Source organism: Ailuropoda melanoleuca, chromosome 15 (assembly GCF_002007445.2).
Source record: "Ailuropoda melanoleuca isolate Jingjing chromosome 15, ASM200744v2, whole genome shotgun sequence".
Taxonomy (NCBI): Eukaryota; Metazoa; Chordata; class Mammalia; order Carnivora; family Ursidae; genus Ailuropoda; species Ailuropoda melanoleuca.
In genome coordinates this window covers 5702384-5720366 of record NC_048232.1, presented here as the reverse complement: position 1 = coordinate 5720366, position 17983 = coordinate 5702384, and the positions used below count along the sequence as shown (strand labels likewise).

The window sequence follows — 17983 nt, the reverse complement described above, 5'->3', positions numbered from 1 at the left end:
TGTGCTTTTCCTCACTCGGTCCCTCACTTGCAGAAAAGAGACTCTGACTCTTGTCCCTCGGGAAGATCAGCAAGTGTCCTGTGTCTCATGAGAGTTACTGTGTTGACAAAAAGTAGAATCACAGAGAAAATAGTCTCCCCCCCAGTTTGATTGAGGTATAACTGATCATTTAAATTTGGGTATACTTCGGGTATACAGCTTGCTGATTGGGCGTAATTATACATCGTGAAACATCTGCACCGTTGAGCTAAGTAACATACCTACGTCATGGTTACTTTGTGCGTTCGTGTGTTTGGGGTTGAAGATTGTCTTTCCAGAGTCAATTTTGACACAGAGACAGAGCATAAATTAAATTTGCTTCCATGACGAGACAACATCTTTGGACACCGTAGGTGATTGCCCAAACTGTCCTTAGGAAATGGTGCCAGGGAGACCAAGTGCCCCCCAGCTTTCTGTGAAGCAGTCAGCTTTGTTCTAGGCCCCGGCCATGCAAATCCTCACGCATCCCAAGCCGCCATCTCTAACAGCATGAATGGCAGAAGCAGGGAGGTGAGCACACCACGCTGGTGACATCCTGGGGATGTTACCCAGTTCAGCAGTGTAGACCTCACTTCCAGATGAGAGCTTATGTTATTCCAGGAGACTTCGACTCCAATTTTATTACCCACTTTTTCACAGCTATGGGGTAGAAAGATCATTAAACCACAGGTACTGACAAAGAAAAACATCAGATTAGTACCTGAGGTAATTAAGCAAGTAGGCAGCAGGGAGGCTGCTGGGAAAGCCCGTGCCCATTGTTGTGATCGTCCTTTCTAATTAGGGGCTGGTAGACAGATGGAAACCACTCTGTGGGGAAATCTCCACGCTCTCACTTCCTTCCTGAGCTAACCTTAAGAGGCATTTTCTAACAAGAAATAATGAACTGGTTCGGTTGAAGATGCTTGGCAACCAAGGCTGGAGTCCAGGCCCCGCTCTTTACTTGCTCTGTGACCCTCAGCAAGCCGGGTACCCACTCAGGCCTCAGGCTTCTTATCTATAGACTGGAGTTAATTATACCCACCTCCTGGACTTGCTGAGAAGACGAAATAATATACATATATGTGAATTGTAGGGGGTCCAGTGAATAACCCCTCTAGGCTATGCTTGTGTTTGGAACAAATGGAGAGAGAGATCAGAAGTCAGAGAGATGGGGGGAAAAAACGGTCAATGGGAGGCTGGATTGGTGGATCTGGCTAAAGTGTTCAAGCAAATAGGTTGGTCTTTGTTCATGGTGTCGCGGGCAATGCTGGACAGCGGCGGCCTCCCGGGACAGAGGTGGGTGGACCCTACCCTGCTTACGGCAGAGAACGGTGGAGAAACATGCTGAGGGGTCAGCAAATCCCCCCCACCTGAGCTTAGCAGGTGCAGTTTGTTTTTCTAAAACTTACCCATCGGATAAATCACTCTTCTTTCTGTGGGGAGCAGGGAGGATTTCTAAATGAGGCAGTACCTGAATTAAACCACAGGTACTGGTTTGAGGTCCCCCCAAAATGAGAAGGATTGGGGGATGGCTGTTGTGCATGGTGGAGAGGACAGAGCCTTCCAAATGGAGGGATGGGTATACACAGCCACTGAGATGGGTGGTCGGGGTGCACTGAGCACCAGAGAAGTTGAGATACATTAAGAGGCGCGCTGTGTGGGGAAGGCACGTGGGAGCCAACGCGTGGAGGCTCTGGAATAACAGGTTAAGAAGCCAGGATTTAATGCAGCAAGGACCGGGACCGTGTGCTGGAGTACTGCTGCAATCTAATCAGAGCTCTGCGCTAGTGGACGACCTGTTCATGTCACACATTAAAATGAGCGTCAGGATAGGAACAGTGTCATCCAGGTGTTTTCTTTGTTTCAATATTTGTTTCTACGTTATTTTTGGTCTTATTAGTTATTTTCTGCTGCGGCTGGCATGACAGAACACCACTAATGGGAGGCTGGACATCCACGATCAAGGCACCCTCAAAGTGGGTTTCTGATGAGAGCTCTCTTCCCGCGTGTTGATGGCTCCTTCCCATACCATGAAAAGAGAGAAATCTCTGGTGTCTCTTCCTCTTTTATAAGGACACCATCCTATTGGATTAGGGTTCCACCCTTATGACCTCATTGAACCTTCGTTACCTCCTTTATGGCCCTAACACCAAATACAGTCATATGGGGACTTAGGCTCTCAATGTATGAATTTGTGGGGGACACAGTTCAGTCCCTAACTGTCGGTGGGGGATGTCTTGTTAGTGTTTTCAGGTAGGAGGGCAGTACTAGCTCTGTCAACAAATCCACTTCCGTCCTGGTTCTAACAGCGGGATGCATGTTAGGCTTACTACGTTCTTCAGTCGTTGCAACACGAACTGTAGGGGTTATTTTAAAATAGTATGTTCAGGTCATGCTTATTATTTTAATTCACTTTTGAGCCCATATTTGTGGGCAAGAGCTAATATTTAATCTGATTCTTTTTATGCTACTTTGTGGAAGACTTAGCAACTTGGCAAAACACTTTTCATTCGATCGTTCACTATTCACCATCTTTCTTCTCTGCGCATCGCAAGGCCAGTTTTTCTTAATTTATAGGTTATTTTCTACCACAGTCACTTCTACCCAGGAAACCTTTCTATCTGTAGAGGAATATAAAAGCTACAGATGTTACTTAATTTGCTCACGTTTGTCTGATGTTTAATTTCCCAAACTTTGGCTGAGCTGACCCATTTGGATGCCATCGAATGCTTTTTTGTCTCTCGTTCCCAGGTTGACTGTTGATTCGTTTGTATTCTCTCTTCTCCATGTTTGAGGTTTTGAGATTTCTGTGAGACTCTCCCTCTGTCACTGAGACATCTCGCCTAATTATAGTAATACAAATGCTGTCCACACTTTTGTTTTTAAATAAAGAAGTATGCTCATTCTTATTTCACCTGCTGCAGAGAAAGAGAAGTCTTGGGTTTGTTTTTGTTTTTTTTTTAAGCTCATGAGAGCATATAGAAGTTCTGTTGCTTTCTATTTCTATGGAACTTCTCTTCCTCAGCTTTTGTTAGGTGGTGGAATCCTTAACATTACTGTGAAAGCATTTGGAAGATTTGATTGGTGGCGGGCGAGTCAGTCTGGTTAAGTAGGTGAGTCAGCACCCAGGGAGTCAAGACCAGAATTCTCAGTTCAGCACTAGCTGGTGTATGACCTTAAGCCTGCCGCTGAGCAATTATACTTGGCCATCTCCCCATGTCAGAGCCGCTTGCTAAAGAAAAATGAGATCACACTTAAAGGTGAAAACATTGAGTCATAAGAGTAAAGATTCTCTGCAAATTTAAAGTACGTATTAAGATGATATTTCGCAGCTGAGATAGCGAAAGCACAGAAGATTGTGGGCATACCGGACAGTCCATCATGATAAGTGTCAGCATTGAGATGACTCTATCAGAGGGTAATAAGTGCTCTAGGAAAGATCCATGTGGGGTTTTATGGGAGCTCCGTGGCAGAGCACAGAGGGAGGCCGCATAATTCAGCCCAGATGTGCTCCTAAAAGATTCTACTCTCTTCCTGCCCTTTTTTGGTACAAACTAATAAAGTCAGGAAAGTCTGTTGGAAAATATATCAGAGTTGCAGTAATAATAATAACAGCTAATATTTTTGAGTTTACTGTGTGCCAGCCCCGTTCCAAGCACCTCCATGTATTTGCCCATTCCATCGCATTGCCCTTTGAGACAAGTAATGGCACTATTCCCACATTCCAAATGAAAGAACAGGCTTAGGGAGACTACGTAATTCCTGCATTTGAGTTCATAATGCCATGGGTTCTTTGTCTGTAACAATGCCTGGGACATTTCCCTTGTAGTGACTTCACTACTGACTGCTGCCTCGTTGGACCAGAGTATATCCTTGCAGGTAAAAGAAATGCATGAAGATTAAGAGATTATTTCAAAAGCATTGCTCTTGAAAATTAAGTTCCTCAGCAAAAATGCATTCAGTATTTACTACATATCAGACGGAGGGATCAGCCCTGGAGATGCATGGCTGATTAAGGCTTGGTCCCTACTGTCAGGGCTCACAGCCTTGTTCGGGAAGACCAGTGTGAACCAATACAAATAATTAAGTATTATAGGGAAATCTGGCTGTGTGAGTACCAGCACTGGATCTCCTCCACAACCCCACAGAGCTAACTGAAATGTCCAAAGGAATGTGTTCATCGAGAAAACCCTTTATCACAGCTCGGGTCTAGTAAGTAAGGCACCCACATGCACTCATTCTGGAGGGGTTTTGCTAGATACATTGCAGATGAAACCAGAGGGACCGCTCTGGTTTGAGTCACATCCCTCTTCTGACTATCTGTAGCACCTCCGGAATTAAGAGAAATCCTGGTGGGGCTCTGCTATGTCCTCCAAATTTGGAGGCTGAGAACCAGGAGACAAAGAGAATTTGAGTGACAGGATCTACTGCACTCAGAAATGGGAAATGATAAGCCGTGGCAAGTACAGATGGCAGGTGCTGTCTCACAGCCCTACCCAGAAAGCTGTGGGGGACCTGGAGGGCTGAGTGGACTCCACCAAGATGTGCTGGAGGGAGGATGATGGAGGTGGAGGGAAGAAAGGCTTCAAAGAGGAGGTAGGGACTGAGCAGGAACTTGAAAGGTGAGGAAGTGGGGGTGGGGTGCAGATAGAGGATGAGTGAAATAGGAAGGCGGTCCAGGGAGAGGGACGAAGATTACTAAAAGCCCAGAGCTGTGAAGCAGCTTGACACATTGGAGAGACTGCAATAGTTCTGTGCGGTCCTAAGTAAGATCCTTTGGGCTGCAGGATGCGGATCTGACCAGGAGTGAGAGGTGCCAAGACTGGGTAGAGTGACATGTAAGCTGGTGCAGTGTGGAGTCCGGTTAAGGTGAGTGGAGCAGGGAGGAGAGCGGGAAGAAACAATGCAGACGGGCTCTGGCGAGAGAGGGAAAAGGTGACCTCTGAGTGCTGAGCTGAGAGCCATGGTACCAGTCACGGACCTGGTAAAATAGAAGGGGCAGATCCGAAAGGCAGGACAGTGAGTTCTGCTCAGATCTGGCAGGTTGAGGGTCCTCAGGAGCTGTCCGGGAGAGATGGAATGTGTGATGGTGTAGTTCCAAAGAGAGGTCTGTAGAGGGACCTGACTGCTGCACTCCCCAGAACAGCCTGGCCAGGCACTCCTGTACACACGTTGTTTGTTGTAAAGGGTGAGGCCATCATGAATGGCCAGCAAAGAGGACATTTATGAAATCTGCATTCCACAGAGAGACCGGGAGAAGACATCTCTAATAGATGCTATTCCAATGCATGTATAATTATACATAGCAATTCCCGTTTCTATTTTAGCACCCAAGGAAATCCCCCTTCTCCTTTACCATCAAGCTCTGAGCACAAAAGGCCAGCCCACAAAAATCCTTCGTGTTAATTTCACCCTTATATGCTAATTACAGATGTTCTAGGCTCTCAATCTATACATACGTACACATACTGCACATACACACAGGTGTGTGTGTGTTCAACAGGGTTGTGCAAATTTACACTCACAACAGCATTATATCAAAGTGTAGGATTCGTGTTGTCCTTGCCAGTGTTAGGTAAGAGCATTTCAAAAATACTTGCTAATTGCATGGGTAAAAAGTATCATTGTGTTGTATTTTCTATTTTAAGTATTTTAACTCATTTTATGATTATAGTTTAAATCAAGAGTTGAGTATTAAAGATCCCCAAAGAAAATGCATTATCAAATTCTAATGTTATTTTTTCTCAGCTGTTTGCTCCAAAATGCAAACATTTTTGAAAGAGCTTAAATAGCGGAGTAAAAACTATTTATTTTTCTTAAGGCTCTGACATTTTCCCTTCAGTAAATTGAAGTTACTCTTGATTACTTTAGATTTTAATATTTTATTATATGAATTCCCAGTTTCCTAATGTGTATTCTTTCATCTGTACCTAACGTGCATTTTATCTATATAACCTCTGAATTTATAGTCCATGCCTTGAAATGCCAACAGCATATCTTAAAATTTTGGTCTTTAAATGATCATATGGCAAAATTGATGGTTGTTCTTGGTGCATAATTCTGTGAATTTAAATCTAGATTTCTGTGATCACTACCAAAATCAGGCTTAATCTTCTCTCCAAAACTTGTTCATGCTATATCTGTATAATACCCTGTCCCCTGTCCAAACCCCTGCTAACCACTCTCTCCAGCCTTTTATCTTTTCAAGAATGTCATGTAAATGCAATTATATGGTATCTTGCTTAATTTTTTTTAAGAATTCTTTATTTATGAGAGAGAAAGAGAGTGCAGGAACGGGAGAGTCTCAAGCAGATTCCCCACTGAGGGCGGAGCCCCATGTGGGGCTCAACTCCATGACCCTGAGATTATGACCTGAGCTAAAAGCAAGAGTCAGACAGACGCTTAACTGACTGAGCCACCCAGGTGCCCCATATCTTGTTTTATTTTGCATTTCTTAAATTGCTCACAAGGCTGAACATTTTCCCACATACCTAGTTACAATTATGGTGTTTTCAAATATTTGGTGTAGTTTGTGTCATTGCCACTAAGTACTTGGGTCATAGGCAGTTTTTGTTTTGTTTGCTTTTACAAATTTAGGTACACTTATTATGTAAGAACGATGCTTAGTTATTGTCCATTGTACTTACCATGAATATTTTCCCTGTTAGGTCTTTGCCTTTCGGTTTTATTATTTTCTTTAACTGTGTAAGACTTACAAATAGTAATAGCATTTGATCTAGTGATATTGACTACTCTAGTGATCTGAGGCGATATCCCTAAATTTTAAAAAGATTGTAAAAAGGTGCTTATCACAGCTATATTTCTATTATGGAAAATCTGGACAGTCTAAACATATAAGACGTTAGTAAAGCAGATCATGGAGCTGCCCCTCGTTAGACTATCGTGCAAGAATTAAAAGGATGCTTGCAAAGATAACATACTAACTTGGACAATTTCTCTGGTAAAATGTTAAATTAAAAAGCCAAATATAATCCCATAAACGCAGTAAGAGCACAGCACGTAGAACAAAACCACAAAACCTGTTCATTAAAAAAGACTAAAGAAAACACATCAAAATAGTAATAGTGATTTGCTTTTGCTGGTAGAACTATGAGGAGGCTTTTTTTACCAGTTTTGTGTATTTTCTTTATATTGCATAATGATCACATTGCTATTACAGGAGGGGGAAAAGTTCTGAGGAGCTCAGGAATAAAATGCTTTCTTTTGCCTTAAAAGCGCACCCCTGAAGGAAGAACATGATAGGTGCAGTGCACAGATGCCGATTCTTCTAGACGTCAGTCTGTCAGATCGCGTCACCGTGACTAGACCTTTAGAAAGAGAGGCCGTGGCTTGTCCATGGAACAGGTGCACGCGTTTCGTAAACTGTCAAAATGCTTATGCGTGAGGGGCTAGGGCAAGCGGACCTGGACTGCTAGGGAGATAGGAGGTCAACTGATGTGTAAGCGAGGTGTGCTGGAGGAGAGAGGCTTCCACCACGACTGTCTCTCATACTGTACCAGAAACCCTGGTCACCCTAGAGGTTTCGCTCTGCTCCCCAGACAGGCTTTCCCAGGTGCGTGCTGAGCTGCTGCTGCTAATTCTGAACCCAGCCTGGAAATAGCGGAGTGACACAGCCGTCACTAAAGGTCACTGTGGTTGTCACTCAGGCTTTGTGAGTCAATGATCCCTCCAAATTCAAATCCGAATTAATTACTCACCTTTACTCGTGTGGAGGAAATCTTCAGAGTGTCCGCACATGGCACTCTCGTAAATGAGGATAGTTTTTGGCGACCCTTCCTGATTAGCGCAGAAAGATACATTTGTCCAGAAGACCTATGTGACCCAGGAAAGGGGGGTTCTCAAGGAAGTTTTCTCCAGCGTGCTCTCAGTCCTTAGCTCGGCTCCTGTCCAAGAATCCTAAACTCAGAAGGTGAAGGGGGCCCCCAAAGACACATCTAGAAGTCATCTAGCAACTGTTTCAACAGTGTGACTTACACAGAACGTGTTCCGGAGACTAAGAACACCTGGCAAATATGATGATTCTACCACCGTCTCCCTTAATTAAACGGGCTACACTGTGGGAAATCGAGACTTCCTTAGAATTCATGAAGTTAATAGCAGTTGTCGAGGTCCCTAAGCTGTCTGCATAGGTTCAAAAAATATGCAAAGACCACCAGCATTTCAGAGAACTAGCGGTCTTTAATGGCTCTACCAGATTCGGGATCATGGGCCTCAGATTTCCAGGTATGCCGTTGGTCCTCACATTCTGAAGAGTTGTCTTTCTTCTTTATTCAAAGGTCGAAAGGACAGCTAATGCTTTGTTCTTCTTACCTTTGGCTTGCTTAAGAGAGTGGGGGAAAGGTAGGGAGGAGAAAACACTTCAAGAAGAGACAAGCAGCAAAGAAGTAACTTTTTCACTGAATACCAGATGATAGTTTCACATGAATGGGACCTCATGGAAAAGTAGGTTAAAAAAAAAAAAAAGTGGGTTCTGGGGGTGGGGGTGGTTAGTTGAGGTAAGTGGCCAAACAAGACAAGGAAGGACTGGCAGATGCGAAATCAGACTGGAATCCTAGAATTTGTTAGGCACCATTATGATGGTTTTCACCTCTATCTCAAGGTACGAATAATTATTGGTCATTTGGCTTTTGTGACGTACTTTGTTTATCCTTAGATGATAAAGCATGACTTTATGGTGGGCAATGATTTAGGGTTTTTTGAAGTGGTTTATAATGTTCAAAGACTTATTATATATAGATATATATATATATATGTATATTTATGTGCATATATGCATACATATATACACGTATACGTGACTGTGAAGAAAGTAGACCTTTCTGGAATGTCTGCAGTAAACAGAGTTCAGCTGCTAAATGCCCAGAGCCAACTGCGTCACACACATAAATAGCCCATGTAAGAATTTTGTGGTGTCATATTTAACTGTTGTGACTAAAATAGACTCACCCTTTCTAAACTCATTTTCTTGTTATTATGTATTGTTTCTCGGGTACCTACTCGAATAATAGAAGAAATAAAATGTTGGAAATTTTTTGCCTCTCTCTGCAACTATTAAATGTCACTCCATTAAATTAAGAGTGGAATTATAGTTCTCACTGATGAGGTCCAGTAATGCAGACGTCCAGAAAGCCTCTCTCGTTGGCAAGTCAGTCTGTGGTTTGGGGTGAGCCCAGGAATGTCCTTTGCAGAAGGGGAAGTAAAGGCGTTTGTTCGAATTGATAGCTGAGCCATTTGAGCCCCTGGGCTGCTGGTGATAAAGGACTGGATAAATGGGAATGGGACACCGAAAATAATTTATTTTATAGCATTTGTCTTTTGTCATTTTTCAGGGAGCAACCATGTCACCATTTCTTCGAATTGGTTTGTCCAACTTTGACTGTGGGTCCTGCCAGTCATGTCAAGGAGAGGCTGTTAACCCTTACTGTGCTGTGCTTGTCAAAGAATATGTTGAATCGGGTAAGCTTGAGTGGGTGTTGGGGGTGGGGGAGGAGGAAGGTCCTGCTGTGAACTATGAGGCAAGTCCTTCCTGGAACTTAGAGTCATCTATTAATTTTACAGTGTAGGAAACTGATGCCAAGCCGAGTACTTCCTCAAGGGTGTGGGAGCTAGGACATGATGTGAGGAGTTAATGGGGCTGATAAAATCTGAGAAGCTCGAGTAGAACATGGGACCCATAGTGTTAACCCTGGTTGTTTCCAATGATTACAGATAGAGTAAGTCTTCATAATCGTACAATTAACCCTAAAGATGGCTTATTTCTTCTTTGGGCTAAGCTTAGATGAATGTTAAAAGAATAGGTAGCCATTAGAACCCAAATTTCAGAAAACTTACTTATGCATTTACAAAACCCTGGATGAGAGAAAGAATTGTCCTGTTTTGTCAGATGTAGATATTTACAGGCAGTTCACGGTGTGGGGCAAAGTGTGACAGATCCCAAGGTTCCTTTCGTGTGTTTAGATCACTCAATTAAAATAATCCTCTTCTGCCTGGAATCTCACCACGGATGTTTACATCCCAGCATTCTCCCAATTTCACTACTTTTCTCTATCTCCCTGCATACCTTTCCTGTTTTAGCGGACACGTCGTAGAGACATGTGATTAACACCAGTGCAGGCTGGTTGTAACTGTAGGAGCCATTCCAGTTGATTTATGCAGAAAGGATTTATGGAGTGTCTAGTGTGCAATGGGAGAGAAAAAGTACCTTTTCCTTAGAGCTTCTATTCTAGCAGAGGAAGAGAGGCATGGAATAAACTGGGATATAGGGAATGATGAGAAGCGCTGGGCAGAAAACCAAAGCAGGCAAAGTGGGGCGCGAAGGCTTGGGGACAGAGAGGGGTGTGTTATTTCATGTGGTGTAGTCCTTAAGAGGCGTCTTGTGGGGAGGCATTTACAGACGCAGGAGGAACCCGATCCAGCAGTTGAGAACCTCCAACGAGGTGTTTCCAGCTCGGAATCTTGGGTTTCCAAACCCTACCAGGCTGGCTTTTTCCTCCCTTAGAAGGTTTGTGCTTTATGTCCGACTCCGTCCTGCTAGCCATTGTGAGTGCATCACAGCTGAGAATGCCTCAGTCACCCTGATTTCCCTTCTGCCCGGACTTCTCTCCTGTTCAGTTAAAAGTGAGAATGGCACTTGTTCCCAGTCTAAAATCTTTCAAATGTCACAGGAACCTTTGAAGCGTAAAAGGTCTGAGTTTTTCAAAGGCGCTTTTGACTTAATGGGTCTCCTGGATCCCATTCTTTGTAACCACAGGCCTCGCTGACCTTTGCCTCCTGAGAGCCTTTTTAAAATTTCTTCTTCTTCTTTTGGCCTTGCCTTTGAACTTGGTCTGATCAGCCATGTGGATCAAGAGACCTTGTCAGAAAAGAAGACTTTGTTTTTCCAAAAGGTTAGCCTGCGGAGTTCGGAGACTTTGGTGTTTGATTTTGTTTTGGTTTTGTTCTGAAAAGGGGTCACTGTGCCCATCACAATTCAAGTATGACTTCTATAGAATTTATGTTTTTTTTTTTAGAATTCTTAATTTGATTACAGTTGACACACAGTGTTATATTCATTTCTGATGTGATTCGACAAGTCTGTATGTTTATGCTATGCTCGCCACGAGAATACCTACCATCTGTCACTGTGCAACTCTATTACGATACCATTGGCTGTATTTCCCATGCTGTACCTTGCATCCCCACTTATTCATTCCATCCCTGGAAGCTTGGACCTCCCACTCCCCTTTACCCATTTTTCCCATCCCCCCCACCCCTCTAGAAACCATCAGTTTGTTCTCCATATTTATAGGTCTGAGTCTACATTTTGTGCATTAATTTGGTTTTCTTGGATTCTGCATATGAGTAAAAAATCACAGGGCATTTGTCTTTTTTGATTTGATTTATTTCACCTAGCCTAATACCCTCTAGACCATCTATGTTGTTGCAAATGGCATGATCTCATCCTTTTTATGGTCATATAATATTTCAGTGTGTGTGTGTGTGTGTGTGTGTGTGCGCCCGCCCACACATCTTCCTTATATGTTTGTGTATTGTTGGACACTTAGGTTGTTTCCGTATCTTGGCTATTGTAAATAATGCTGCAGTGAACATAGAGGTGAATCTTTCTTTTCAAATTAGTGTTTTTGTTCTCTGTGGGTAAATACCCAGCAGTGGAAGTACTATTTTTAAGTTTTGAGAAACCTCCATACTATTTTCCACAGTGGCTGCAGCAATTTTTAAAAATGTATCCATCTTGGAGGCCGTAGATGGCATTTCCCATGATGAGTCAACAGAACAGGGACAGACAGGGCAGAGTATTGTCAGTCTGGGAGCCTTGTGGAAATGGTAAAATTCACTGTAAGTAGGATCCTGAGTTCCGGTCCTCTTTTTAGGCGATTACAAACCTAGCGAATGAGAGGATGAGAAGAGCCTTCCCGCAGGCATCACTGTCCCTTGCAGGGGTGTGGAGAAAGGTTGCCGCTGAGGCATCATGAGAAAGAGGGGCTTCCCGTCTGTGGAAGTAAAATGTTACTGTGGTCATTAGAATTGCCATTGGTATTTTTAAAATTCAAGTCCAATCTCCAGTTAAATTTTTTTAAACAAGCCATAAAAACCTTCCCCTTCCTCTTCCACCCTCGACGTTGTCAGAGTTTATCCCTTTAATAGCCAGATTTATCTAAAACTGGAAGTTTCTGTTTCTTCAAGTGCTTGTATACCTCCCATATGACAATTTAGCAAATGCTGGGTGCGTGTTCCGCTTTGGCATCGTGCATCAGAAAGAAGGGGCCGTCAGGAGTCGGAACTGCTTTGTTTCCATGCTTAAATGGATTTTTCCCTTTCGCTTTACCAAGATCTCTGAATTGCTAAATCTGCCACTTAGTGTGCTTATTATCACAAGAAACCAACACTCAGTTTGCTGGTCCTGAAATGATTAAAGAATAAACACTACAGAAAATCCAGTGGGGATGAGAGATATGCCAACATCACTTAATCCCTCTAGCAAACTCTTTCCCGATCACTTGGTGGTTCTGGAGAGGTTTTCCTTGCGCTTTACCACCCTGACCATAGCTCTTGTCATCAGCCACTTCCAGGTCTCCCACCTGCCTGCCTTTTCTCACTTGTAGGTCTGCAGCCTGCTTCCCCGAGCCCACGGATTAAGACCACTGCCTCTCTGAGTTACCTGTTAGCTTTTGCGTAAGGTGCATGTAAAATGTATCCTTACTTTAGAATTAGAGAACGAAATAATGGCTCATTATGTTTTAAAGGTTTTTACCTCACAGTGCATTTATGTCAAATGGAAAATTTTTAAATGTCTTTTTAAGGAGCATTCACTATAAGCCTTAAATTATGCCATGGAGTCTTTCAGATGAACACACAGTAGTTTTCTTTTTTTTTTTTTTTTTTAAGATTTTATTTATTTATTTGACAGAGATAGAGACAGCCAGCGAGAGGGAACACAAGCAAGGGGGAGTGGGAGAGGAAGAAGCAGGCTCATAGCAGAGGAGCCTGATGTGGGGCTCAATCCCATAACGCCGGATCACGCCCTGAGCCAAAGGCAGACGCTTAACCGCTGTGCCACCCAGGCGCCCCACACAGTAGTTTTCTATTGACTCTTTTTAACCAGATGACAGTGAAATTAATTAGTTGTGTGTCCGCCCTTTGTAGATCATCAAAGGAAGATCCCAAGAGGCATAAAAGTGTATGACATGTAGAAAATGGGACCTAGGTCACTCTGCCCTCCCAAATAAAGCAGGCTTGGCCCCTGATGTCTTTCTATTTGCTTGAAGGATTTTTTGTTGCTTAAGTTACTAGATTGATTCTTAAGTTTTAATGTTATCACCTTGCATGTGGACCTTGGGACTGTCTCTTCCTATCCTATATTGTCTCTAATTGTTTTACGTGTTACTTTTGACTTCCCAATGGAATTATATATCCTAGAGACCAGAGGGAGCGGAGCCACTGTCAAACTGAATTATTTCCCAGAATTGGCTAAAGGTGTAATGAGAACATATCCTTCTGTTCCTAGAGAATGGGCAAATGTATATCCAGAAAAAGCCAACTATGTACCCGCCCTGGGACAGCACTTTTGATGCCCACATCAACAAGGGAAGAGTCATGCAGATCATTGTGAAGGGCAAGAACATGGACCTGATATCCGAAACTACCGTCGAGCTCTCCTCTCTGGCTGAGCGATGCAGGAAGAACAACGGGAAGGCAGAGATATGGGTAAATATGCAGGCTGTGAGCTTCTTCTAAAGTGTCCACACCACTAAGTCATAAGCACCATGCTCGCTGAAGACTAGTGGACAGTGTCAGTGTCATCCTGAAATTATGACACAGTAGTCTTGGGTAAACAGATTCCCTACCACTTACTCACTGATGACTTAATAATGACAATGACTGTTTGTTGTGGACTGTTAAACATACTGACAAATTCAAATATCTAGATTCCTGTGTAAGGTAGAAGGAGGTCTCTTAGGCAATGAAGAATTGTTACTGATTTATAAATATAAAAGTAAGCTCCGAAATATCACAAATTCCCCTTAACTTGGGAACCTAGCTGTTGACTGTCTGTTGAGATATCCTATCTAGGTGATCTCTTGATATCTTAGATTAGATAAGGTGATAGATAAGGGAAGGGACCAGCAAAAATCCATGTAAGGTGTAATCTTCCCTCTCCATACTTTGCCAATCCCTATTAATTTTTTTAGCAGTAACTATTCACTTAGCTCACTTTGTACCAAATAGTACATCACACACAACCCATGTTGCTACACTAAGTTTTTGAAAACTTAGATTATAACTCTTTGGGTAGTGAATGTTTAGAAAGGTTAAAGGAAAGAGTGAAATATGAAAGCGTAAAAAATTCTCATGAAAATCTCTGGGGTCCACAAGATGAAAAAACAAAACAACCACAAACACCAGTAAAAACTGTTATTAAATGATCTAAAACCCAGAAAATGTTTCAAAGGTTTTATCATTTATGCAAAAGGAGAGAATCTAAACTTTTTGCTGCTTGTTTCCTATAACTCCGATTTTTAACAACTCCACCCAGAAGATTTTGAAGTTGCTGGTTTCAAAATCGGAATGATGGAAACCTAACAACTAGATTTTTTGTGTCATTTTTTAATTTTGGACCTCAAAAAAAAAATCAGTACTTTTTAGGAGAGCATATACACACACACACACATACATCTTTGCTGGTGACACTTAAGTCATTAAAGTCACTAAAGATATATACTATATACTAAGATTTTTTTTTTTTTTAAGTTCCCATGCTTAGGTATGTTCAGTAAATGTAGCCCAGCAGTAACTGGCGCATTTCTATGTCTGGTTGGAGAAACGATTATGGACACAGATCTCGTTTTGGGGGTGCTGCTTACGCAGGTAGAACAGGCTAACTGAATCGAGTCACAGGTGCACGACTTCATGGGAAAAGGTTTACACAACCTGGGGAGTGTGAGACGCCAGTCTGCTCGGGGCCTGAGGTGGGGCGGCCCTGAGCTCAGCTAGAACAAGAGATTAATTCGACCAAACGTTACCCGGTTTTCCACTCATCCCCCCTTATCTTCTGCTTTCTGCCTCATTTAAAAAAAAAAGAGTCACCAAATCCCGAAATTTTAAAAAGTAGCATGCTTTTTGGGGGGCCTGGCTGGCTTAGTTGGTGGAATGTGTGACTCTGGATCTTGGGGTTGTGAGTTCGAGCCCCACATTGGGTGTAGAGATGACTTAAAAATAAAATCTTATGCTGGCAAAGAGTGATAATAAAAAGCTGACCTACTTTGAGTCCAAAAAAAAAAAAAAAATCTTAAAAACAAAAAGACCAAAAAAAAAAAAAAGCATGCTATTTGATTTCCTTCTCAGTTAACAAACGGATAACTAATTTTTAATTGATTTGTTCAGGCTTCACTGATGAACAGGTTGGTTTTCTATTTATATCCCTTAAAGTTGTATTGGATTTCTCGCCCAGGTGTCTTCTGATTTTATTCTTGTCAGAGTTTTCACTTTTTTTGCATTCTAGGGTTACTTAGACATAAGCACTTGGTGGCCTTCAGATCCTCATTTAACTTAAGCAACCTTTTTACGTTTTACAGCTTTTTCCCCCAAGAACATTTCTTCGTTTACTTTCATTTATTGTGTTTAAGGGCCAACAGGGTGCTCTGGACTTAGATTTGCCCTGCTCTATTGAAATCCACTTTCTTAAAAATAATTTCTGTATCTAAAAAATATCCACAGGGGAAGGGAGGGAAAACGGAATGGGAAGAAATCAGAGAGGGAGACAAACCACGAGAGCCTCTGGACCCTAGAAAACAAACTGCGGGTTACAGAAGGGAGGGTAGTGGGAGGACGGGGTAACTGGGTGATGGGTATAAGGAGGGCACGTGTTGTGATGAGCACTGAGTGTTATATGCAACTAATGAATCGTTGAACACTGCATCAAACACTTGTTCTGGCTAATTGAACATAAAAAGAAAAAAAAGATGTACCCACAAAAAAATGTATTATCTATTTTCTGAAATTTGCCCTTCATCTCACAGACTTCATCCAGTCTCTACACACCACACTGAGACTTGCCTTCTGCTTTCCCAACGCTTCAGCTGTTCGTATGGTTACCTCTTGCTCACTCTCAAAAGCATGATGTGATGTGATTTCCTGTGGATACTGTTTTTCCAGCAGCTAACTAGTTCAATTTCCTCCATCACCACTAAGTCCTGAATGTTGATAACTTTGTGGTCACCTGGTACCAATTTTCCCCACTTCACTTGGGAACCAGCCCCTTATTTCTTGCTCTTCTAGTTCCCTTTTTGTCCCCCTCTTTATTACTTATTCCACAAACCATAGAACGGGTATATATACTTGACGTTGAAAGCACTTCTCTTCTCATTGATCTGTTTAAGCTACAACGAGGATTTATAGTTGACCAAGCAGTATGTGCTTATGTTATTGTAAAATTCTAATAGTTGTGATGCTGTGACACTTTTATGTCAGCTTTGCAGAGATTGAAAGGCTTAGTGACATGCACAAGGTCACATAGCCAGGAAATTATTTAACCACAATTCAAATTCGGTCCTGGGTTCAACCAGACATTTCTTACTATTTCTCAGTTATTCTTATTAACCCATGGGTGTAATGATCAATAATGACCTTCAATTCACCTTCTGATTCTTTTCAGTACACTAATGCTCTCGTGCTGTGGTTTAATATGTTAGCAATAGCAGTCACGTTCTCTTGGCTTTATCATTTTCTCCCTCGTCACATCACATGATATCCTGCATCATCCCTTCAGTGGCGCTGTGTTCTGGTCTCTTCTATGTAATGCTACTGAAATATGTATTTTTATCCATTCTTGGACTAATCTAATCAGAATTTCCCTTGGTCGATTATCCAGCACTTTCCCAAGGAAACAGTCTCTCCTTACGACACTGCTCCCACTTCGTAGCCTGGTTCACCTAGAGGCATGTGGGTAGGCACTCTCAGAGCAGGACCCATCGTTCCTTCCAGAAGACCTACTGTTCCGCCAGTTAGCTGGTCCCGTGTCCGTGATTCCTTTGTCGTGATGAAGGCGGCATCTGCCCCACTAGTAAATACGTGGATGAGAAGCAGCTCAGGGCAAGAATATCAAACAGAAACTGTTGCAGAATTTTTTCCCTGCCTTATGGAAATTTTGATGTCCAAGTAAAATTCATAAGTTGCTGAAGTGTTCTAATAAAGAAAGGTTGTATTCATGGGTGTTCTGATGATAACCGGTATGAGTGAAGTGTAAGCAGGCGGCAGTCTTGGGCTCCACGTTGGAAATCTCCTGCTGTCATCACGCTGGCCAGTTACGACGTTATTAAACTTAGTGCTTGTTTCACATTCTGACTGATCTTTCTTTCTTTTTTTTCCCCTCTCAATCAGTTAGAGCTGAAACCTCAAGGCCGAATGCTCATGAATGCAAGATACTTTCTGGAAATGAGTGGTAAGTGACATTTTGTCTTGTTTGGGGGTGAGGAGGGCGTGTCCTTTCTCCTCCTGTGTTATCTGTTTGACTTTTGCAATAGCAGAGGAAATAATCAGGAGAAAAGGAAACGCAAGAAGTTTTCTCAAACGTTTTCAGTGGCGCTCAAATATTAGTTGAAAATTTACTATCTGGGCCAGATACACATAGAAATGGAAAACATTTATAGCATTAGTTTCTAAATAGTGTGAACTCATATGCCCAGTGCTTTTAGAGTCTGTATTTTAGTTCGGAAATATAACGTTAAATACAAAAGGCTCTGTTTACATGTCACAATGAGTGATAAAACAAGCAAACACACTATCAGTAAAATACAAAATGAATAGGAAGCCAGTATTTTTCATAATGCTAGTAGCCAAATAATAATGCTTCAAGTTAGTCACCTGAAATTCTTTTAGGAACAGGAAGGAAAACTTGCATTGCTCAAGAGTGTCATTTCCATGTCACGCACAGACATGGATCACAGAG

At 42.3% G+C, this 17983-nt stretch overlaps 1 protein-coding gene across 9 annotated transcripts in view; it reads left to right on the top strand.

Annotated features, from left to right (window-relative positions):
* Positions 1–17983, top strand: part of PRKCQ (protein kinase C theta) — a 200702-nt gene that overhangs the window by 51230 nt on the left and 131489 nt on the right. For 3 of the 9 annotated variants that reach the window (XM_034644269.1, XM_034644277.1, XM_034644276.1), the window contains exons 2-4: positions 9369–9495; positions 13546–13743; positions 17416–17476. In XM_034644269.1, the coding sequence (XP_034500160.1) occupies positions 9369–9495; positions 13546–13743; positions 17416–17476 (386 nt within the window). Of the gene's footprint in view, positions 1–4745; positions 4888–9122; positions 9203–9368; positions 9496–13543; positions 13744–17415; positions 17477–17983 lie in introns of those variants that run through there. The other 6 variants (XM_034644273.1, XM_034644274.1, XM_034644275.1 and 3 more) reach the window with 5 other exon arrangements.